The 22249-nt window shown below is 39.9% G+C and overlaps 1 protein-coding gene across 1 annotated transcript; it reads left to right on the top strand.

Annotated features, from left to right (window-relative positions):
- The first annotated feature begins 11139 nt into the window (after nucleotides 1–11139).
- Nucleotides 11140–13947, top strand: LOC113900789 (olfactory receptor 1J4-like). Its single transcript, XM_027554430.1, has 2 exons — nucleotides 11140–11147; nucleotides 13005–13947. Exons 1-2 carry the CDS (start codon nucleotides 11140–11142, stop codon nucleotides 13945–13947), a joined length of 951 nt encoding a protein of 316 aa, XP_027410231.1.
- Nucleotides 13948–22249: the final 8302 nt, after the last annotated feature.

The following is a 22249-nucleotide window of genomic DNA, read 5'->3' as shown; positions in this document are numbered from 1 at the left end:
CATCCTACGACATTTATTGTCTATTTCCTTACAATTCATTAGAATAAATTGTTATTTTTGAGTTGATATTCTTGATTATAAATTTTGTGTATTAAACTGAGAAATTGCATAGCTGGCAGTACTTATGTCTCTCCTCTCATTTCCTGGGAATTTATTAGTCCCCTTAAAAATATTTTATTTAATTTTGTTTTTAATTTATTTTTAATTGGAGGATGATTGCTTTAGAATGTTGTGTTGGTTTCTGATGTACAGCAACACGAATCAGCTGTAAGTATACATGTATCCCCTCCCTCTTGAGTCTGTCTCCCACCACCCAGCCTTTCCACCCATCCAGGTCATCACAGAACACTGAGCTGATTTCCCTGTGTTGTATAGCTGCTTCCCACTAGCTGTCTATGTTACACATGGTAGTTTATATGTGTCAATCCTAATCTCCCAATTTGTGCTACCCTCTCCTTCCCTGGTGTGTCCATATGTCTATTCTCTGCATCTGTTAGCATCTCTATTCCTGACCTAGAAATAGGTTCATCAGTACTGTTTCCAGATTCCATACATATGCATTAATATATGATATATTTTTTTCTCTTTCTGACTTACTTCGCTCTATATGACAGTCTGTAGGTCAGTTTACATCTCAGAAAATGGCACAATTTGATCCATTTTTTTGGATGCGTAATGTTTCATCGTATATATGTGCCACATCTTCATACCTCTCACCCTCTCCTCCCCTCTCCCCATGTCCATAAATATGTTCTCCATGTCTGTTTCTCCATTGCTGCCCTGCAAATAAATTCTTTGGTGCCATCTTTCTAGATTCCATATATATTCATTAGTATGTGATATTTATCTTTCTCTTTCTGACTTACTTCACTCTGTATAATAGGCTCTAGGTTCATCCACCTCATTAGAACTGACTCAAATGTGTTTCTTTTTATGACTGAGTAATATTCCATTACTGGCTGGGAGGAGCTACCCCACTCCTGAGGTCAGGGCGGTGGCTGAGAGGAGCTGCCACACGTCTAAGGAGTGGTGGGTGCGTGGTGCAGGAGGACTGAGAGGAGCTACTCCATGCCCAAGGTCAGGAGGGGTGGCCGTGAGGAGATACCCCTCGTCCAAGGTAAGGAGCAGCAGCTGCGCTTTGCTGGAGCAGCCTTGAAGAGATACCCCATGTTCAAGGTAAGAGAAACCCAAGTAAGATGGTAGGTGTTGCGAGAGGGCATCAGAAGGTAGACACACTGAAACCATAATCACAGAAAACTAGCCAATCTGATCACATGGACCACAGCCTTATCTAACTCAATGAAACTAAGCCATGCCGTGTGGGGCCACCCAAGACAGGAAGATCATGGTGGAGAGTTCTGACAGAATGTGGTCCACAGTAGAAGGGAATGGCAAACCACTTCAGTATTCTTGCCTTGAGAGCCCCATGAACAGTATAAAAAGGCAAAATGATAGGATACTGAAAGAGGAACTCCCCGGGTCAGTAGGTGCCCAATATGCTACTGGAGATCAGTGGAGAAATAACTCCAGAAAGAATGAAGGGATGGAGCCAAAGCAAAAACAATACCCAGTTGTTGATGTGATGGGTGATAGAAGCAAGGTCCGATGCTGTAAAGAGCAATATTGCACAGGAACCTGTAATGTCAGGTCCATGAATCAAGGCAAATTGGAAGTGGTCAAAGAGGAAATGGCAAGAGTGAACGTCGACATTCTAGGAATAAGTGAACTAACATGGACTGGAATGAGTGAATTTAACTCAGATGACCATTATATCTACTACTGTGGGCAGGAATCCCTTAGAAGAAATGGAATAGCCATCATGGTCAACAGAGTCTGAAATGCAGTACTTGGATGCAATCTCAAAAACGACAGAATGAGCTCTGTTCATTTCCAAGGCAAACCATTCAATATCACGATAATCCAAGCCTATGCCTCAACCAGTAATGCTGAAGAAGCTGAAGTTGAATGGTTCTATAAAGACCTACAAGACCTTTTAGAACTAACACCCCAAAAAGATGTCCTTTTCATTATAGGGGACTGGAATGCAAAAGTAGGAAGTCAAGAAACACCTGGAGTAACAGGCAAATTTGGCCTTGGAATACAGAATGAAGCAGGGCAATGGCTAATAGGGTTTTGCCAAGAGAATGCACTGGTCATAACAGATGCCTCTTCCAACAACACAAGAGAAGACTCTACACATGGACATCACCAGATGGTCAACACTGAAATCAGATTGATTATATTCTTCACAGCCAAAGATGGAGAAGCTCTATACAGTCAGCAAAAACAAGACCGGGAGCTGACTGTGGCTCAGATCATGAACTCCTTGTTGCCAAATTCAGACTTAAATTGAAGAAAGTGGAGAAAACCACTAGAACATTCAGGTATGACCTAAATCAAATCCCTTATGATTATACAGTGGAAGTGAGAAATAGATTTAAGGGACTAGATCTGATAGATAGAGTGCCTGATGAACTATAGACAGAGGTTCATGACATTGTACAGGAGACAGGGATCAAGACCATCCCCATGGGAAAGAAATGCAAAAAAGCAAAATGGCTGTCTGAGGAGGCCTTACAAATAGCTGTGAAAAGAAAAGTGACAAGCAAAGGAGAAAAGAAAAGATACAAGCATCTGAATGCCGAGTTCCAAAGAATAGCAAGGAGAGATAAGAAAGCCTTCCTCAGCGATCAATGCAAAGAAATAGAGGAAAACAACAGAATGGGAAAGACTAGAGATCTCTTCAAGAAAATTAGAGATACCAAGGGAACATTTCATGCAAAGATGGGCTTGATAAAGGACCGAAATGGTATGGACCTAACAGAAGCAGAAGATATTAAGAAGAGGTGGCAAGAATACACAGAAGAACTGTACAAAAAAGATCTTCACGACACAGATAATCACGATGGTGTGATCACTGACCAAGAGCAAGACATCTTGGAATGTGAAGTCAAGTGGGCCTTAGGAAACATCACTATGAACAAAGCTAGTGGAGGTGATGGAATTCCAGTTGAGCTCTTTCAAATCCTGGAAGATGATGCTGTGATAGTGCTGCACTCAATATACCAGCAAATTTGGAAAACTCAGCAGTGGCCACAGGACTGGAAAAGGTCAGTTTTCATTCCAACCCCAAAGAAAGGCAATGCCAAAGAATGCTCAAACTAATGGACAATTGCACTCATCTCACACGCTAGTAAAGTAATGCTCAAAATTCTCCAAGCCAGGCTTCAGCACTACGTGAACTGTGAACATCCAGACATTCAAGCTGGTTTTAGAAAAGGCAGAAGAACCAGAGGTCAAACTGCCAACATCCTCTGGGTCACAGAAAAAGCAAGAGAGTTCCAGAAAAACATCTATTTCTGCTTTTTTGACTATGCCAAAGCCTTTGACTGTGTGGATCATAATAAACTGTGGAAAATTCTGAAAGAGATAGGAATACCAGACCACCTGACCTGCTTCTTGAGAAACCTATATGCAGGTCAGGAAGCAACAGTTTTTTAGAACTGGACATGGGACAACAGACTGGTTCCAAATAGGAAAAGGAGTACGTCAATGTTGTATATTGTCACCCTGCTTACTTAACTTCTATGCAGAGTGCCTCATGAGAAACGCTGGGCTGGAAGAAGCACAAGCTGGGATCAAAATTGCCGGGAGAAATATCAATAACCTCAGATATGCGGATGACACCACCCTTATGGCAGAAAGTGAAGAGGAACTAAAAAGCCTCTTGATGAAAGTGAAAGAGGAGAGTGAAAAAGTTGGCTTAAAGCTCAACATTCAGAAAACGAAGATCATGACATCTGGGCCCGTCACTTCATGGGAAATAGATGGGGAAACAGTGGAAACAGTGTCAGACTTTATTTTGGGGGGCTCCAAAATCACTGCAGATGGTGATTGCAGCCATGAAATTAAAAGTCGCTTACTCCTTGGAAGGAAAGTTATGACCAACCTAGATAGTATATTAAAAAACAGAGATATTTCTTTGCCAACAAAAGTCCAGTCCATCTAGTCAAAGCTATGGTTTTTCCAGTGGTCATGTATGGATGTGAGAGTTGGATTGTGAAGAAAGCTGAGTGCCAAAGAATTGATTTTTTGAACTGTGGTGTTGGAGAAGACTCTTGAGAGTCCCTTGAACTACAAGGAGATACAACCAGTCCATCCTAAAGGAGCTCTGTCCTGGGTGTTCCTTGGAAGGACTGATGCTGAAGCTGATACTCCAATACTTTGGCCACCTCATGCAAAGAGTTTACTCATTGGAAAAGACCCTGATGCTGGGAGGGATTGGGGGCAGAAGGAGAAGGTGACGCCAGAGGATGAGATGGCTGGATGGCATCACTGACTCGATGGACATGAGTTTGAATGAACTCCGGGAGTTGGTGATGGACAGGAAGGCCTGGTGTGCTGCGATTCATGGGGTCACAAAGAGTCAGACAAGACTGAGTGACTGAACTGAACTGAATATTCCATTGTGTATATGTACCACATCTTCTTTGTCCATTCATCCGTTAATGGACATCTAGGGTGCTTCCATGTTCTAGCTATTGTAAATAGTGCAAATACTGCAATGACCACTGGGTTTACATATGTCTTTTTCAAATTTGGTTTCCTCCGGGTATATGCCTAGGAGTGGGATTGCTGGGTCACGTGGTGTTTTTATTCCTAGTTTTTTAAGGAATCTCCATGCCATCTTCCATAGTGGCTGTATCAATTTACATTCCCACTAACAGTTATGTGCCACATTTTTATTTATTCCTTTGTCATATACATTTACTGTTGTTGTCATTTAGTTGCCCAGTCATGTCTGACTCTTTGTGACCCCATGGACTGCAGCATGTCAGGCCTCCCTGTCCCTCACCATCTCCTGGAGTTTCCCGGAGTTCATGCCCATTGCATCAGTGATGCTATTGAACCATCTTACCCCTGTCTCACTCTTCTCCTTCTGCTGTCTTTCCCACCATCAGGGTCTTTTCCAGTGAGCTAGCTGTTCACATCAAGTGACCAAAGTATTGGAGCTTCAGCGTCAATCCTTCCGATGAGTATTCAGGGTTGATTTCATTTAAGATTGACTGGTTTGATCTCCATACTGTCCAAGGGACTCCCAAGAGTCTTCTCTAGCACCACAGTTTGAAAACATCAATTGGTTGGCACTCTGTCTTCTTTACCATCCAGCTCTCACAACCATATGTGACTACTGGAAAAACCATAGCCTTGACTATACGGACCTTTGTTGGCAAAGTGATGCCTTTGCTTTTTAACATGTTAGGTTTGTCATAAATTTCTTGCCAAGAAGCAGTCATCTAATTTCATGGCTGCAGTCACCATCAGCAGTGATTTTAGAGCCCAAGAAGAGGAAATCTGTCACTGCTTCCACATTTCCCCCTTCTATTTGCCATGAAGTGATGGGGCTGGATGTCATGATCTTAGTTTTTTTAATATTTAGATTTCATCTGGCTTTTTCACTCTCTCCTTCACCTTCATCAAGAGGTTCTTTTTTTTTTTGCTTTTTGCTTTCTGCCATTAGAGTGGTATCATCCTCCTATATGAAATTGTTGATGTTTCTTCCATCAGTCTTGATACTAGTATGTAACTCATCCAGCCTGGCATTTCTCATGATGTGCTCAGCCCATAAGTTAAATAAACAGGGTGACAATAAGCAGCCTTGTCTTACTCCTTTCCTTTCAAACCACCAGACATTTGTTCTCATCTCCCATACTAGTAAGATTATTCTCAAAATCCTGCATGCTAAGCTTCAGCATTATGTGAACTGAGAACTTCCAGATGTCCAAGCTGGGTTTAGAAAAGGCAGAGGAACCAGAGATTAAAAAAAAAAAAGCAACCAGACATTTAGTACTATGTATTATAAAGATAACTAAGAGAACTTACTTTATAGCAGAGGGAACTCTTCTCAGTGCTCTGTGGTGACCTAAATGGAAAGGAAATCCACCACAGAGCACTGAGAAGAGTTCCCTGTGCTATACAGTTCCCTGTGCTAAACTGTTATATTTAAAATATAGTAGTGTTATATTAAAGTTTTATATTTTAATACATAGTAGTATTGTGTTGCTGCTGCTAAGTCGCTTCAGTCGTGTCTGACTCTTTGCGACCCCATAGATGGCAGCCCACCAGGCTCTACCGTCCCTGGGACTCTCCAGGCAAGAACACTGGAGTGGGTTGCCATTTCCTTCTCCAATGCATGAAAGTGAAAGTGAAGTTGCTCAGTTGTGTCCGACTCTTCCTGACCCCATGGACTGCAGCCTACCAGGCTCCTCCACCATGGGATTTTCCAGACAAGAGTACTGGAGTGGGGTGCCATTGCCTTCTCCCAGTATTGTGTTAAATACTACTATATATTAAATAGAATAGCAAGGACAGATAAGAAAACCTTCCTAAGTAAACAATGCAAAGAAATAGAGGAAAATTATAGAATGGGAAAGACTAGAGATCTCTTCAAGAAAATTAGAAATACCAATGGAACATGTCATCCCAAGATGGGCACAATAAAGGACACAAATGGTATGGACTTAACTGAAGAAGATATTCAGAAGAGATGACAAGAATACAGAAGAACTATACAAAAAAATCTGAATAACCCAGATAACCATGATGGTGTGATCACTCACCTAGAGCCAGACATCTTGGAGTGCAAAGTCAAGTGAGCCTTAGGAAGCATCACTACAAACAAAGCTAGTGGAGGTGATGGATTTCCAGCTGAGTTATTTCAAATCCTAAAAGATGATGCTGTTAAAGTGCTGAGCTCCATATGCCAGCAAATTTGGAAAACTCAACAGTGGCCATAGGAATGGAAAATGTCAGTTTTCATTCCAGTTCCAAAGAAGGGCAATGTCAAAGAATTTTCAAACAACTGCACAGTTGCACTCATTTCACATGCTAGCAAAGGAATTCTCAAAATTCTCCAAGCTAGACTGGTTCAACAGTACATGAACCAAGAACTTGGAAATGTTCAAGCTAGATTTAGAAATGGCAGAGGAACCAGAGATCACATTGCCAACACCCGTTCAATCATAGAAAAAGCAAGAGAATTCTAGAAAAATATCTACTTCTGCTTCATTTCCTGGTGGCTCAGAGGGTAAAGTGTCTGCCTGCAATGCGGGACACCTAGGTTTAATCCCTGGGTCAAGAAGATCCCCTGGAAAAGGAAATGGCAACCCACTCCAGTATTCTTGCTTGGAGAATCCCATAGACATAGGAACCTGATAGGCTACAGTCCACAGGGTCTCATAGAGTCGTACACGACTGAATGACTTCACTTTCTTTCTACTTTCTTTTCTGCTTCATTGACTACGCTAAGGCCTTTGACTATGTGGATCACAACAAGCTTTGGATAATTCTTCAAGAGATGGGAATACCAGACCACCTGACCTGCCTCCTGAGAAATCTGAATGCAGGTCAAGAGGTAACAGTTAGAACTGGACATGGAACAATGAACTGGCTCCAAATTGAGAAAGGAGTACATCAAGGCTGTTTATTGTCACCCTTCAACTTCTATGCAGAGTACATCATGCGAAATGCCAGGCTGGATGAAGCACAAGCTGGAATCAACTTTGCCAAGAGGAATATCAATAACCTCAGATATGCAGATGACATCACCCTTATGGCAGAAAACCAAGAAGAACTAAAGAGCCTCTTGATGAAGGTGAAAAAGGAAAGTGAAAAAGCTGACTTAAAACTCAACTTAAAACATGCAAAAAACTAAGATCACGATGGGGAAACAATGGAAACCATAACAGACTTTATTTTCTTGGGCTCAAAAATCACTGCAGGTGGTGATTGCAGCCAGGAAATTAAAAGACCCTTACTCCTTAGAAGAAAAGCTATGACCAGCCTGCTGCTAAGTCGCTTCAGTCGTGTCCGACTCTATGTGACCCCATAGATGGCAGCCCACCAGGCTCCGCCATCCCTGGGATTCTCCAGGCAAGAACACTGTAGGGGGTTGCCATTTCCTTCTCCAATGCATGAAAGTGAAAAGTGAAAGGGAAGTCGCTCAGTCGTGTCCGACTCTTCGCGACCCCATGGACTGCAGCCTACGAGGCTCCTCCATCCATGGGGTTTTCCAGCCAAGAGTACTGGAGTGGGGTGCCATCGCCTTCTCCGATGACCAGCCTAGACAGTGTATTAAAAAGCAGAGACATTACTTTGCCAACAAAGGTCCATCCAAAGCTATTGTTTTTCCAGTAGTCAGACATGGATGTGAGAGTTGGACCATGAAGAAAGCTGAGCACCAAAGAATTGATGCTTTTGAACTGTGGTGTTGGAGAAGACTCTTGAGAGTGCCTTGGACTGCAAGGAGATTAAACCAGTCCATCCTAAAGGAAATCAATCCTGAATAATCATTGGAAGGACTGATGCTGAAGCTGAAGCTCCAATACTTTGGCCACCTAATATGAAGAGTTGACTCATTGGAAAAGACCTTGATGCTGGGAAAGATTGAAGGCAGGAGAATGGGACAACAGAGGATGAGATGGTTGGATGGCATCATTGACTCAGTGGACATGAGTTTGAGCAAGCCCCGGGAGATGGTAAGGGACAGGGAAGCCTAGCATGCTGCAGTCCATCGGGTCGCGAAGAGTTGGACATGACCGATCAACCGAACAACAACAGAAATGTATACATATGACTGATTCACTTTCCTCAAGAGCAGAAACTAATACAACATTGCAATTATACTCCAATAAAAATTTTTAAAGAAGAGTTTCTTTTGAATTGCAGATGCATTTTATTATTACGAAGTCAAGATTACTTTTTTTTTTTTAAAGTTCATGACTTCTGTGTCTTATCTAAGAAAATGTTGCCTACACTATAATTTTATACTTATAGGTTTTACACAATTGCTCCATTTCAAGTTACGTTTTGCATATGGTGCAGCCAAAAGTCCGTGTTCATTTAAGACATATTGATACTGAATCATGCTGACATCATTTTCTGAAACAATATCCTTGCCACATTAAATTGCCTTGGTGCATTCATAAACTATTAATTGACCTTGTGTGTATTGACTGATTTCAAAATTATTCACTATTCTATTGATCTATATTCCTATTCTCATGCCAATATTATTATTTTCTTTGCTATGGATTATAAAAGTTTTGAAATTAGGAAAAGTAAGTCTGACAGTTTTTTTCTCATTTTAAATTATTATGGCTTCCCTTTCACTTCTGTGTAAAATTAAGAAATATCTTCAAAAAGTAGGCTGCTAATGTTTTTGGCTTTGAGGGAGTTGACCCTGTAGGTCAAATGGGGGAGAGAACCAGCTCTATAATAATATTGAGTTATTCAGTCTGTGTGCAAGGTATATCTCTATTTGCATCCTCTTTAGTTCACCATAAATATTTTGTGGTTTTTAATGTACTAGTATTGCAGGTATTTTGGTAAATTCATCCATATGTATTTTTCAGTTTTTATATTGTTATAAATAGTATATTAAAATTTTTCAAGACAGCAAAAGATACACTGATGTATAGAACAGTCTTTTGGACTCTGTGGGAGAGGGAGAGGGTGGGGTGATTTGGGAGAATGGCATTGAAACGTGTATAATATCATATATGAAATGAGTCGCCAGTCCAGGTTTGATGCACGATACTGGATGCTTGGGGCTCGTGCACTGGGACGCCCCAGAGGGATGGTATGGGGAGGGAGGAGCGAGGAGGGTTCAGGATGGGGAACCCATGTATACCTGTGGCGGATTCATGTTGATATATGGCAAAACCAATACAATATTGTAAAGTTAAAAATAAAAAATTGAAAAAAAATTTTTTTTTCAATTCTCCATGCTAGGATATAAAGTACCATTGATTTTTGGTTTTTGTTCATCAGCCTTGTAATCCTGCTACCTTGCAAAATCACTTAGTACAAACCGATTTGGAGGGCGATTCTTTTTTATTTTCTTTCCCCTCTTTTTCTGCCTTCTTTTAGATTAGTTTATTTCTTACTTGTTCATTTTATCTCTATTATTATCTTATTAGGTATATCTCTTTTTTAGCATTGGTTTTTATCCCAGTCTTTCTATCGTGTCATTTTGCGTGTGTGCTGGTGCTATGCAAAATGTAATATCTTTACCAACTTTATATATAAACATACCACTAAGCAATATGTAACCAGTATCTGGAGTGACATTTAAGTCTGTGGTATGTCCTCAGCTCTATTCTGTTTGGGTGTAAAGACAGAAATCAAAATGTTGGAAGGAGTTTGATATTTGATACATTATAGAATATTACAATAGCAAATTACTTTACTGTTTATTTATTTCATTCCATAAGCTCTGACTTAAGCAATCCCTTAGGTGAGTGAAGATGATCTGGCTTTATTACCTCTCTTTTCACAGAGTTCAATTTAACCTTCCATTCTTCATGTATTTTTCCTGGACATTTTCAAAGTTAGGTTCTTCTCTTTCCAAAGGAGCATGAAGTTCCTCACGGATATGGGGGAACCATGATAATGGAGCCTGTAAAACTGGATGCTTTGGAGATGTGAAAGTCAGACAACTCACACAGAGAAGATTTCAAGGCATAGTATAATCTTTAGTAAGGTTTAACTTTATTAAAGAATTCAAGATTTTTTATTAAAGGATCACTGAGTTAATGCAACAATTTTGTTGTTTAGTCATTAAGTTGTGTCCGACTCTTTGTGACTCCATGGACTGCAGCATGCCAGGTTTCCCTGTCCTTCACCATCTCTGACAGCTGCTCAAACTCTTCCCTGGTAGCTCAGCTGGTAAAGAATCTGCTTGCAATGCAGGAGACACCAGTTCAATTCCTAGGTCAGGAAGATACACTGGAGAAGGGATATGATACCCACTCCAGTATTCTTGGGCTTCCCTGGTGGCTCAGGTGGTAAAAAAATCACCTGTAATGCAGGGCATTTGGGTTCAATACCTGGGTTGGGAAGATCCCCTGGAGAAGGCAACGGCTACCCACTCTAGTATTCTTGCCTGGAGAATTCCATGGACAGAGGAACCTGGCGGGCTACAGTCCATGGGGTTACAAAGGTTGGACACGACTGAGGGCTTTCACTTGCTTTCAATTTTCATGTCCATTGAGTTGGTGATGCCATCCAACCATCTAATCCTCTGTCACCCACTTCACTTTCTGCCCTCAATCTTTCCCAGCATCAGTGTCTTTTGCAATGAGTTGGTTCATCAGAACTATTCAGCAATAGTGCAGCTAAAATTTTAAAAATTTAAGTACACTGACATGTTGATGTTATATGTATTCTTTATATGCATAGAAGTAGATATGCAAATATTGTTGCAATATATTCTTATAGGAAAAGAAAGCTATAAAATACCATATAAAATAAATCCTGTTTATGTAAATGTAAAATTTCTTGAATAAAATCCACTTTAGAAGGATAAATGAATAACGGAAAGGTGAAGTTCTTTGACGTACTTCTTTCCATTCATATCTATGTTATAGTATTTGGGTTTCCATCATGAAGAAGAATTAATTTTAAAAGCAGAAAATCAAAAGGGAATTTCCACTTGGAAAATAAATCCCTGCTCACATACCAGGCTATGACTCAACTCAGGGAAACATTAAGTTAGTAGGGAAGGGTAAGGAGGTCTTTTACATATTTTGGGGGGCTCATATCCACAGGGCATCACCATGATGCTTCTCCTAAGGACAATGTTTCCTCAAAATCTGCCCTTAGGACCATGTGCGTCAGAATTCCCTGGCTGCAGAGTTCAAGAAAGAGCATCACTGGAGGTGGAGCTGGGATGTGCAATGTTAACAAGCTCCCCAGGGGATTCTGTGGCACATCAAAGTTTAGGAATGACTGCCCGAGGGCATCTGTCTTGGGGAGAGTAAGAAGAAAACTGAGCAATTAATCTATGTTTAATGCATGTCTCTAACCAGGAGTTCGGTGTCTGGCCCCTTGAGTCCTCTCCCTGTTGGGCAGATGATAGTGTTCACACTCCATTTCTGAACTTGGAGATGAACTCCTTGGAGACGAACTCCAAGGCTTATGGATTTTTTCTCTCTGATGCTGGTAAGGGGTTTAGGACCACAGAATTGGCCACATCTAGTCTCCAGGTGTCCTAAGGAGAAACTGAGAAACCCGTCCTTACTCTCAGCAGCCAGATCACATTAGCATAAAGTTCAGAGCAGAACTGGTTTCCTTTCCCTATAGCAGGTGTGTATTTGTGTGAGTGTGTGTGTGTGTGTATGAACACAGGTGTTCTTATTTATGTCAGTTCTCATGCTAGTACCTAAAGACAAGGGGAGAAGGCATATCATGGCTTATCAGTTTGACTCTTGATAACAACTCTTTTTATTATGGGTGTGCCTATTCATGGGGTCAGGAGAGTTTGTTGGATCAAGAGAAGATTAGATAATGATAAATATGAGTACTAGTAAAAAAAATATGTGACTGACAGCAATATTTTTAGTTTGTAAAGCAGTGATATTGCAAGGCTGAGATCTAAGACCCTCTGAGTTCAATCAAGAGATATGATTCTTTTCTGTTCAGCCTTTATACATAATGTAAACTTTGGCAATGTATTTTTGATCTGCTTCCCTGTGAGAATTTGTTGTTGAAACTTCCTCCCTACACTTTACTTAGGAAGGGATTTTGAAGTCAGATTTCAAAAAATCATTATGCCACAATCTGAAGGTCAAACCATAGGATTGTTCTTAAATGTACAGAAACAGAATAGAAATTAGGGAGATTTTAACTTACTATCTATCCCTCTACTAAGATGCTGTGACATTTTCTCTTTGCTGAAAAGACACAGCTGCAAATTATGACTTAAAGGTGGCCTCTCTCCTAGAAGATGGAAAAACGCCACTGAGCCAGTTTCTGTTCTGTATCAAACCTCTTCTTGGTTGGTAAATTCCCTGTTTTATGTGGTAATGCCATACATTTTAGGGTTTTGCAGGGACATGGCAAAGCAGGCAGACACTGACATTCACCAGCAGAAAGGACTCATTATTATCTGCCTCTGTAGTGAAAATTTACTATCCTTTTGTTCACAACAGACAGGAGAGGAGCATGAAGAGGGAGAAAAATAGCAGCGTGTCAGAGTTCCTCCTCCTGGGGCTCCCCATCTGGCCAGAGCAGCAGGGCATGTTCTTCGCCCTGTTCCTGGGCGTGTACCTGACCACGGTGCTGGGCAACCTGCTCATCCTCCTGCTCATCAGGCTGGACCCTCGCCTGCACACCCCCATGTACTTCTTCCTCAGCCACTTGGCCCTCACTGACGTCTCCTTTTCATCTGTCACTGTCCCTAAGATGCTGATAAACATGCATACTCGGAATCAATCCATCCCCTATGCAGGGTGCGTAACACAGATGTATTTCTTCCTCTTTTTTACTGATCTGGATAATTTCCTGCTCACCTCGATGGCCTATGATCGGTACGTGGCCATCTGCCACCCTCTCCACTACAGCACCGTCATGGGACAGGGGCTGTGCACCTTACTAGTAACTGCGTCTTGGATTCTCTCCTGTGCCAACGCCCTGTGTCACACCCTCCTCCTGACCCGGCTGTCCTTTTGTGCTGACCACAGCATCCCCCATTTCTTCTGTGACCTTGATGCTCTGATGAAGCTCTCCTGCTCAGACACATCCCTTAATGAGCTGGCCGTTTTCACAGCAGGAGTGGTCGTCATCATCCTGCCATTAATATGCATCCTGACCTCTTATGGCCGCATTGGGGCCACCATCCTGAAGGTCCCTTCCACCAGGGGGATATGCAAAGCATTGTCCACATGTGGCTCCCACCTCTCTGTGGTGTCTCTGTATTATGGAACAATTATTGGGCTGTATTTTTTCCCCTCATCTAACACCTCCAGGGACAAGAGCACCATTGCCTCTGTGATGTATACAGTGGTCACTCCATTGCTGAACCCCTTCATTTATAGCCTAAGGAACAGGGACATGAAGGGGGCCCTGGAGAGACTCTTGCACAGGGTGAAAGTCTTGTCTCAATGATGTTTGCTTGTCTTTATAACAGCCATGTGTGTGCACAAAACCTCAGCTCCTATATCCCTAGATTTGATCCCAGCATGGAATAAATACTCAGTAAATGTTTGATAGTTGAATTTCATTCCTTTACAATTATGTCTATTTACTAACAGTTCATTAGCATAAATTTGGAATTTTGAGTTTAGGTTCTTGATTTTTGATCTTGTCTATTAGGCTGAGAATTTATATAGCTTTTAGTACTTATGTATCTCCTCTTATTTCCTGGGAATTTATTTCTTTTTTAAAATGTATTTAATCATTCATTTATTTTTATTGGAGGATAATTGCTTTACAATATTTTGTTGGTTTTTGCTATACAGCAACATGAATCAGCTCTAAGTATACGTATATTCTCTCTCTTTTTATCCTCCCTCCAACTCTCCCCATGCTTTGCAGCCCTCTAGGTCATCACAGAGTACCACACTGAGTATCCTGTGCTATGGAGCAGTTTCTCACTAGCAATCTAATTTACACATGGTAGTGTATGTATGTCAGTGGTACTCTCTCAGTTTTTCCCACCCTCTCCTTCCCCCTGAGCAAACTCTGTGAAGGACAGGGGAGAATGGTATGCTGCAGTCCACGGTCTTGGAAAGAGTCACATAAGACTTAGCAACTGTAACAACAACTCCTCCTCCAACTGTGTCCAGAAATTCATTCTCTATGTCTGCCTCTCTATTCTTGCCTGTGAAATCGCTTCATCACTACCATTTTCCTCTATTCCGTATGTAGACATTAACATAAAATATTTAGTTTTCTCTTTCTGACTTTTTTCACTCTATATGTCAGACCCAGACACTATGTAGACCCATCCACGTCCCAGCAATGGCACAGTTTTGTTTGTGGCTGTATAGTATTCCATTGTATATACATGCCACATCTTTATCTATTCCTCTGTCAGTGGACATTTACTACTGTGTATAAAATAGATAACTAATGAGAATATACTGTATAGCACAGGGAACTCTACTCAAAGCTCTGTGGTGACCTAAATGGGAAGGAAATTTTAAAAAGAGGGGTATACAGTTCAGTTCAGTTCAGTTGCTCAGTTGTGTCTGACTCTTTGCAACCCCATGAATTGCAGCATTCCAGGCCTCCGTGTCCATCACCAACTCCCGGAGTTCACCCAAACTCATGTCCATAGAGTCGGTGATGCCATCCAGCCATCTCATCCTCTGTCATCCCCTTCTCCTCCTGCCCCCAATCCCTCCTAGCACCAGGGTCTTTTCCAATGAGTCAACTCTTCACATGAGGTGGCCAAAGTATTGGAGTTTCAGCCTCAGCATCAGTCCTTCCAATGAGCACCCAGGACTGATCTGCTTTAGGATGGACTGGTTGGATCTCCTTGCAGTCCAAGGGACTCTCAAGAGTCTTCTCCAACACCACAGTTCAAAAGCATCAATTCTTCATTGCTCAGCTTTCTTCACAGTCCAGCTCTCACATCCATACATGACCACTGGAAAAACCATAGCCTTGACATATGGCAAATTCATTTTACTGAGATCAGAAAATAACAAAACATTGTTAAGCAACTATAGTCCAATGACTTTTTTAAAAAAAAGTTTCTTTGGAAGAGCAAATGCATTTTATTTTATGAAATCAAGATTCTATCTTTTCCTTTTAGTGTTCATGACTTTTGTGTCCTATTTAAGAAAATATTACCTACCTCACTTTTACCAAGATTTTGTCCAATGTTTTATTCAAAATAGTCTTATAGCTATAGTTCTTACACATTTGACCCATTTTGAGTTATGTTTTGCATGTTGTGTGGCTCAAGAGTCCATGTTCAATTAAGCCATATTGATACTGAACAATGCTGGTACCATTTATTGAAACACTATGCTTGCCACATTAAATTGCCTTGGTCCACTGTAAACTATTAACTTACCTTATTTGTATTGATCTATTTAAAAATTATTCGCTGTTCAGCAAACAAAAGCCCAGGTCCAGACGGCTTCACAGCTGAATTCTACCAAAAATTTAGAGAAGAGCTAACACCTATCCTGCTCAAACTCTTCCAGAAAATTGCAGAGGAAGGTAAACTCCCAAACTCATTCTATGAGGCCACCATCACCCTAATACCAAAACCTGACAAAGATCCCACAAAAAAAGAAAACTACAGGCCAATATCACTGATGAACATAGATGCAAAAATCCTTAACAAAATTCTAGCAATCAGAATCCAACAACACATTAAAAAGATCATACACCATGACCAAGTGGGCTTTATCCCAGGGATGCAAGGATTCTTCAATATCTGCAAATCAATCAATGTAATACACCACAGTAACAAATTGAAAAACACAAACCATATGATTATCTCAATAGATGCAGAGAAAGCCTTTGACAAAATTCAACACCCATTTATGATAAAAACTCTCCAGAAAGCAGGAATAGAAGGAACATACCTCAACATAATAAAAGCTATATATGATAAACCCACAGCAAACATTATCCTCAATGGTGAAAAATTGAAAGCATTTCCTCTAAAGTCAGGAACAAGACAAGGGTGCCCACTTTCACCATTACTATTCAACATAGTTTTGGAAGTTTTGGCCACAGCAATCAGGGCAGAAAAAGAAATAAAAGGAATCCAAATTGGAAAAGAAGAAGTAAAACTCTCACTATTTGCAGATGACATGATCCTCTACATAGAAAACCCTAAAGACTCCACCAGAAAATTACTAGAACTAATCAATGACTATAGTAAAGTTGCAGGATATAAAATCAACACACAGAATTCCCTTGCATTCCTATACACTAATAATGAGAAAACAGAAAGAGAAATTAAGGAAACAATTCCATTCACCATTGCAACGGAAAGAATAAAATACTTAGGAATATATCTACCTAAAGAAACTAAAGACCTATATATAGAAAACTATAAAACACTGGTGAAAGAAATCAAAGAGGACACTAATAGATGGAGAAATATACCATGTTCATGGATTGGAAGAATCAATATAGTGAAAATGAGTATACTACCCAAAGCAATTTATAGATTCAATGCAATCCCTATCAAGCTACCAACAGTATTCTTCACAGAGCTAGAACAAATAATTTCACAATGTGTATGGAAATACAAAAAACCTCGAATAGCCAAAGCGATCCTGAGAAAGAAGAATGGAACTGGAGGAATCATCCTACCTGACTTCAGGCTCTACTACAAAGCCACAGTTATCAAGACAGTATGGTACTGGCACAAAGACAGAAATATAGATCAATGGAACAAAATAGAAAGCCCAGAGATAAATCCACGCACATATGGACACCTTATCTTTGACAAAGGAGGCAAGAATATACAATGGATTAAAGACAATCTCTTTAACAAGTGGTGCTGGGAAATCTGGTCAACCACTTGTAAAAGAATGAAACTAGAACACTTTCTAACATCATACACAAAAATAAACTCAAAATGGATTAAAGATCTAAACGTAAGACCAGAAACTATAAAACTCCTAGAGGAGAACATAGGCAAAACACTCTCTGACATACATCACAGCAGGATCCTCTATGACCCACCTCCCAGAATATTGGAAATAAAAGCAAAAATAAACAAATGGGGCCTAATTAAACTTAAAAGCTTCTGCACATCAAAGGAAACTATTAGCAAGGTGAAAAGACAGCCTTCAGAATGGGAGAAAATAATAGCAAATGAAGCAACTGACAAACAACTAATCTCAAAAATATACAAGCAACTCCTACAACTCAACTCCAGAAAAATAAATGACCCAATCAAAAAACAGGCCAAAGAGCTAAGCAGACATTTCTCCAAAGAAGACATACAGATGGCTAACAAACACATGAAAAGATGCTCAACATCACTCATTATCAGAGAAATGCAAATCAAAACCACTATGAGGTACCATTTCACACCAGTCAGAATGGCTGTGATCCAAAAGTCTACAAATAATAAATGCTGGAGAGGGTGTGGAGAAAAGGGAACCCTCTTACAGTGTTGGTGAGAATGCAAACTAGTACAGCCACTATGGAGAACAGTGTGGAGATTCCTTAAAAAACTGGAAATAGAACTGCCTTATGACCCAGCAATCCCACTGCTGGGCATACACACTGAGGAAACCAGAATTGAAAGAGACACGTGTACCCCAATGTTCATCGCAGCACTGTTTATAATAGCCAGGACATGGAAGCAGCCTAGATGTCCATCAGCAGATGAATGGATAAGAAAGCTGGGGTACATACACACAATGGAGTATTACTCAGCCATTAAAAAGAATACATTTGAATCAGTTCTAATGAGGTGGATGAAACTGGACCCTATTATACAGAGTGAAGTAAGCCAGAAAGAAAAACACCAATACAGTATACTAATGCATATATATGAAATTTAGAAAGATGGTAACAATAACCCTGTGTACGAGACAGCAAAAGAGACACTGATGTATAGATCAGTCTTATGGACTCTGTGGGAGAGGGACAGGATGGGAAGATTTGGGAGAATGGCATTGAAACATGTAAAATATCATGTATGAAATGAGTTGCCAGTCCAGGTTCGAAGCACAATACTGGATGCTTGGGGCTAGTGCACTGGGACGACCCAGAGGGATGGTATAGGGAGGGAGGACGGAGGAGGGTTCAGGATGGGGAACACATGTATACCTGTGGTGGATTCATTTTGATATTTGGCAAAACTAATACAATTATGTAAAATTTAAAAAAAATAAAAATAAAATAAATTAAAAAAATAAATAAAAATAAAATAAAAATTATTCGTTGTTCTATTGATCTATATTCCTATTCTCATGCAATTATTTTTATTTTCCTTTCGATGGATTATAAAAAGGTTTTGAAATTAGGTAAATTATGGCATTTTGCTTTCATTTTAAGATTTTTTGTCTTCCCTTTGACTTCCATATAATATTAAGAATCACCTTCTACAAGTAGGCTGCTGATACATTGCCTTTGATTGCACTGACCCTATAGATCAGTTGGAGGAGAGACTTGGCTTCATAACGATATTGGGCTATCCAGTCTATGTGCAAAGTGTATCTCTATTCATTTTCATTCTCTTTAAATTTACAATGAATGGGTTTGTAGTTTTAAATGTACTGGTATTTTGGTAAATTCATCCATATGTATATTTTGCTTTTTAAACTGTTATAAATAGTATATTAAAATTTTCAATTCTCAATGCTCACTGTTAGGATATAAAGTATCATTGATTTTTGTTCTTTATTGACCAACTTTGTAATGCTGCTACCTTGCAAAACTCACTGCAAATAGATTTGGACAAAGATTGTTTCTTTACTTTTCCCTCTTTACTGGCCTTTTTTAGATTAGTTTGTACTATTCATTTGATCTCTCTTATCAACATAGATATGTCTCTTTTTGAGCATCAGGTTTTTACCCCTTTTTTCCATCTTGTCCTTTTGTGTGTGTGTGCCTGCACTATGCAAATGTAGTATGTTTACCAATATTATACATAAACACTAATTACACTAATTAGTATGTAACCAGCAGCTGGAGTGACATGGAAGGCTGTGGTAATGTCACAACTCTACTCTGTTTGAGGTGTAAAGTTGGAAATCACAATATTTTGAAGGAATTTGATATTTGATACATGTATAAAATATCATGATGCAACTTTCCTTTATTATTCATTTATTTCATTCCATAAGCTCTGACTTAGATGATTCCTTAGGTGAATGAAAAGAGTCTGGCTTTATTGCCTCTCTTTCCATGGGCTTCCACCTGGACTTCCATTCTTCATGTATTTTCATGGACATTTTCAAAGTTTGGTTGTTCTCTCTTCAAAGGAACAAGCCACAGGCATGGGGGAACTAAGACAATGCAGCCTGTTAAAATCAATGCTTTGGAGATCATAAAGTAATCTTGATCAGACAAATGACACAGGAGAAGACTTCAGGGTGTACTATAATATTTTTTAAAGTTTTACCTTATTTTTTATTATTTTATTTTATTTTTTAACTTTACAATATTGTATTGGTTTTGCCATATATCAAAATGAATCCACCACAGGTATACATGTGTTACCCATCCTGAACCCTCCTCCCTCCTCCCTCCCCATACCATCCCTCTGGGTTGTCCCAGTGCTATTGAAGAATTAGAGATTCTGTGTTAATGGATCACTCAGTTAATTCAACAACAGAGCAACTAAAAATTTAAAAATTTAAGAAGATTAAGGTATTGATGTTAAATATATTCTATGAACTGATAAGCATAGATGTAGACTTGCAAGTATTAATGCAATAAATATATTTTAGGAAAAGAAAGCTCTAAGATACCATGCAAAATAAATCCCATTTATGTAAATATATCCTAAAAGATGATGCTCTTAAACTGCTGCACTCAGTATGCCAGCAAATTTGGAAAACTCCCCAGTGGCCCCAGGACTAGAAAAGGGCAGTTCTTATTTCAATCCCAAAGAAAGGCAAGGCCAAAGAATGTTAAAACTACAGTACAACTGCACTCATTTCACATGCTAGCAAGATTATACTCAAAGCCATTCAAACTAGGCTTCAGCAGTATATGAACCAAGAACTTCCAGAAGTTCAAGCTAGATTTAGAAAAGACAGAGGAACCAGAGATCAAATCACCAACATCTTTTGGATAATAGAAACATCAAGAGAATTACAGAAAAACATCTACTCCTCTTTCACTGAGTATGCTAAAATCTTTGACTATGTAGATCACAACAAACTGTGGAAAATTCTTCAAGAGATGGAAATACCAGAGCACCTTACCTGCCTCCTGAAAAACCTGTGTGCAGGTCAAGAAGCAATAGCTAGCATGGGACATGGAACAATTGACTGGTTCCAAACTGGGAAAGGAGTACATAAAGGTATATTGTCACCCTGCTTATTTATTTATATACAGAATGCATCACGTGAAATGCCAGACTGGATGAATCACCAGCTGGAATCAAGATTGCTGGGAGAAATATCAACAACCTCACATAAGCAGATGACACCACTTTAATGGCAGAAAGTTAAGAGGAACTAAAGACCCACTTAATGAGGGTGGAAGAGGAGAATGAAAAAGTTGGCTTAAAATGCAACATTCACAAAACAAAGATCATGGCATTCTGTTCTGTTGCTCATGGCAAATAGATGGAGGGCAAAGTGGAATCAGTGACAGATTTTATTTTCTTGGGTTCAAAATTACTTCATTTGGTAACTGCAGTCATGAAAATAAAAGGCACTTGACCTTGAAAGAACAGCTATGACATTTCTATACAACCTATTAAAAAGCAGAAACATCACTTTTCCAACAAAGGTAATTTAGCCAAAGCTGTGGTTTTCCTGTGGTCATGTATGGATGTGAGAGTTGGACCAGAAAGAAGACTGAGTGGCAAAATTGATACTTTCCAAATGTGGTACTGGAGAAGACTCTTGAAAGTCCCTTGAACAGCAAGGAGATCACACCAGTCAATCCTAAAGGGAATCAATCCTGAATATTCATTGGAAGGACTGATGTTGAAGATGAAACTCCAATAATTTAGCCATCTGATGTGAAGAGTCAACTCACTGGAAAAGACCCTGATGCTGGAAAAGATTGAGGGAAGGACATAAAGGTGATGACAGAGGATGAGATGGTTGGATGGCATTACTGACTTAATGAACTTGAGTTTGAGGAAACTCTGGAAAATAGCAAAAAACAGCGAAGCCTGGCATGTTGCAATTCATGGGGTCGCAAAGAGTCAGATATGGCTTAGACACTAAACAACAACAACTGGAGTTGAACAACACTGGAGTTGAACAATAGCTCCAATATTCTTGCCTGGAGAATTCCACTGACAGAGGAGCCTGGTGGGCTACAGTCCGTGGGGTTGCACAGAGTCCGACATGATTGAGCGACTAACCTTTTGATAGAACAACAACAAATGTAAGGTTTTATGAATAAAAAACATTTTAGAAGTATAAAAAATGAATAAAAGACAGGGGAAATACTTTGACTTTCTCATATTGTATTTGGATTTCTACCGTGAAGCAGATATATTTAAAAGGCAACAAACTAAGAAGGCATCTTGGCTTGGGAGAAAACTCCATCCTCACATCCCAAGCTTTGACTTAACTAGGGGAAACTTGAAGCTTGTGGGAAGGGTCAGTGAGGAGGTCTTTCCACATCTCCTTCAGGCTCACACCCATGGGGCGTCATCATGATGTTCTTCCTAAGGACACTGTTTTCTCAGTGTCGGCCCTTAGGACCATGTACATCAGAATTCTCTTGCTGCAGAGTTCAAGAATGAGCATCAGTGGAGTTGGAGCTGGAATCTGCATCCTTAATAAAC

The sequence above is a fragment of the Bos indicus x Bos taurus genome, chromosome 11 (genome assembly GCF_003369695.1).
Source record: "Bos indicus x Bos taurus breed Angus x Brahman F1 hybrid chromosome 11, Bos_hybrid_MaternalHap_v2.0, whole genome shotgun sequence".
Taxonomy (NCBI): Eukaryota; Metazoa; Chordata; class Mammalia; order Artiodactyla; family Bovidae; genus Bos; species Bos indicus x Bos taurus.
This window is presented reverse-complemented; position numbering and strand designations above follow the sequence as displayed.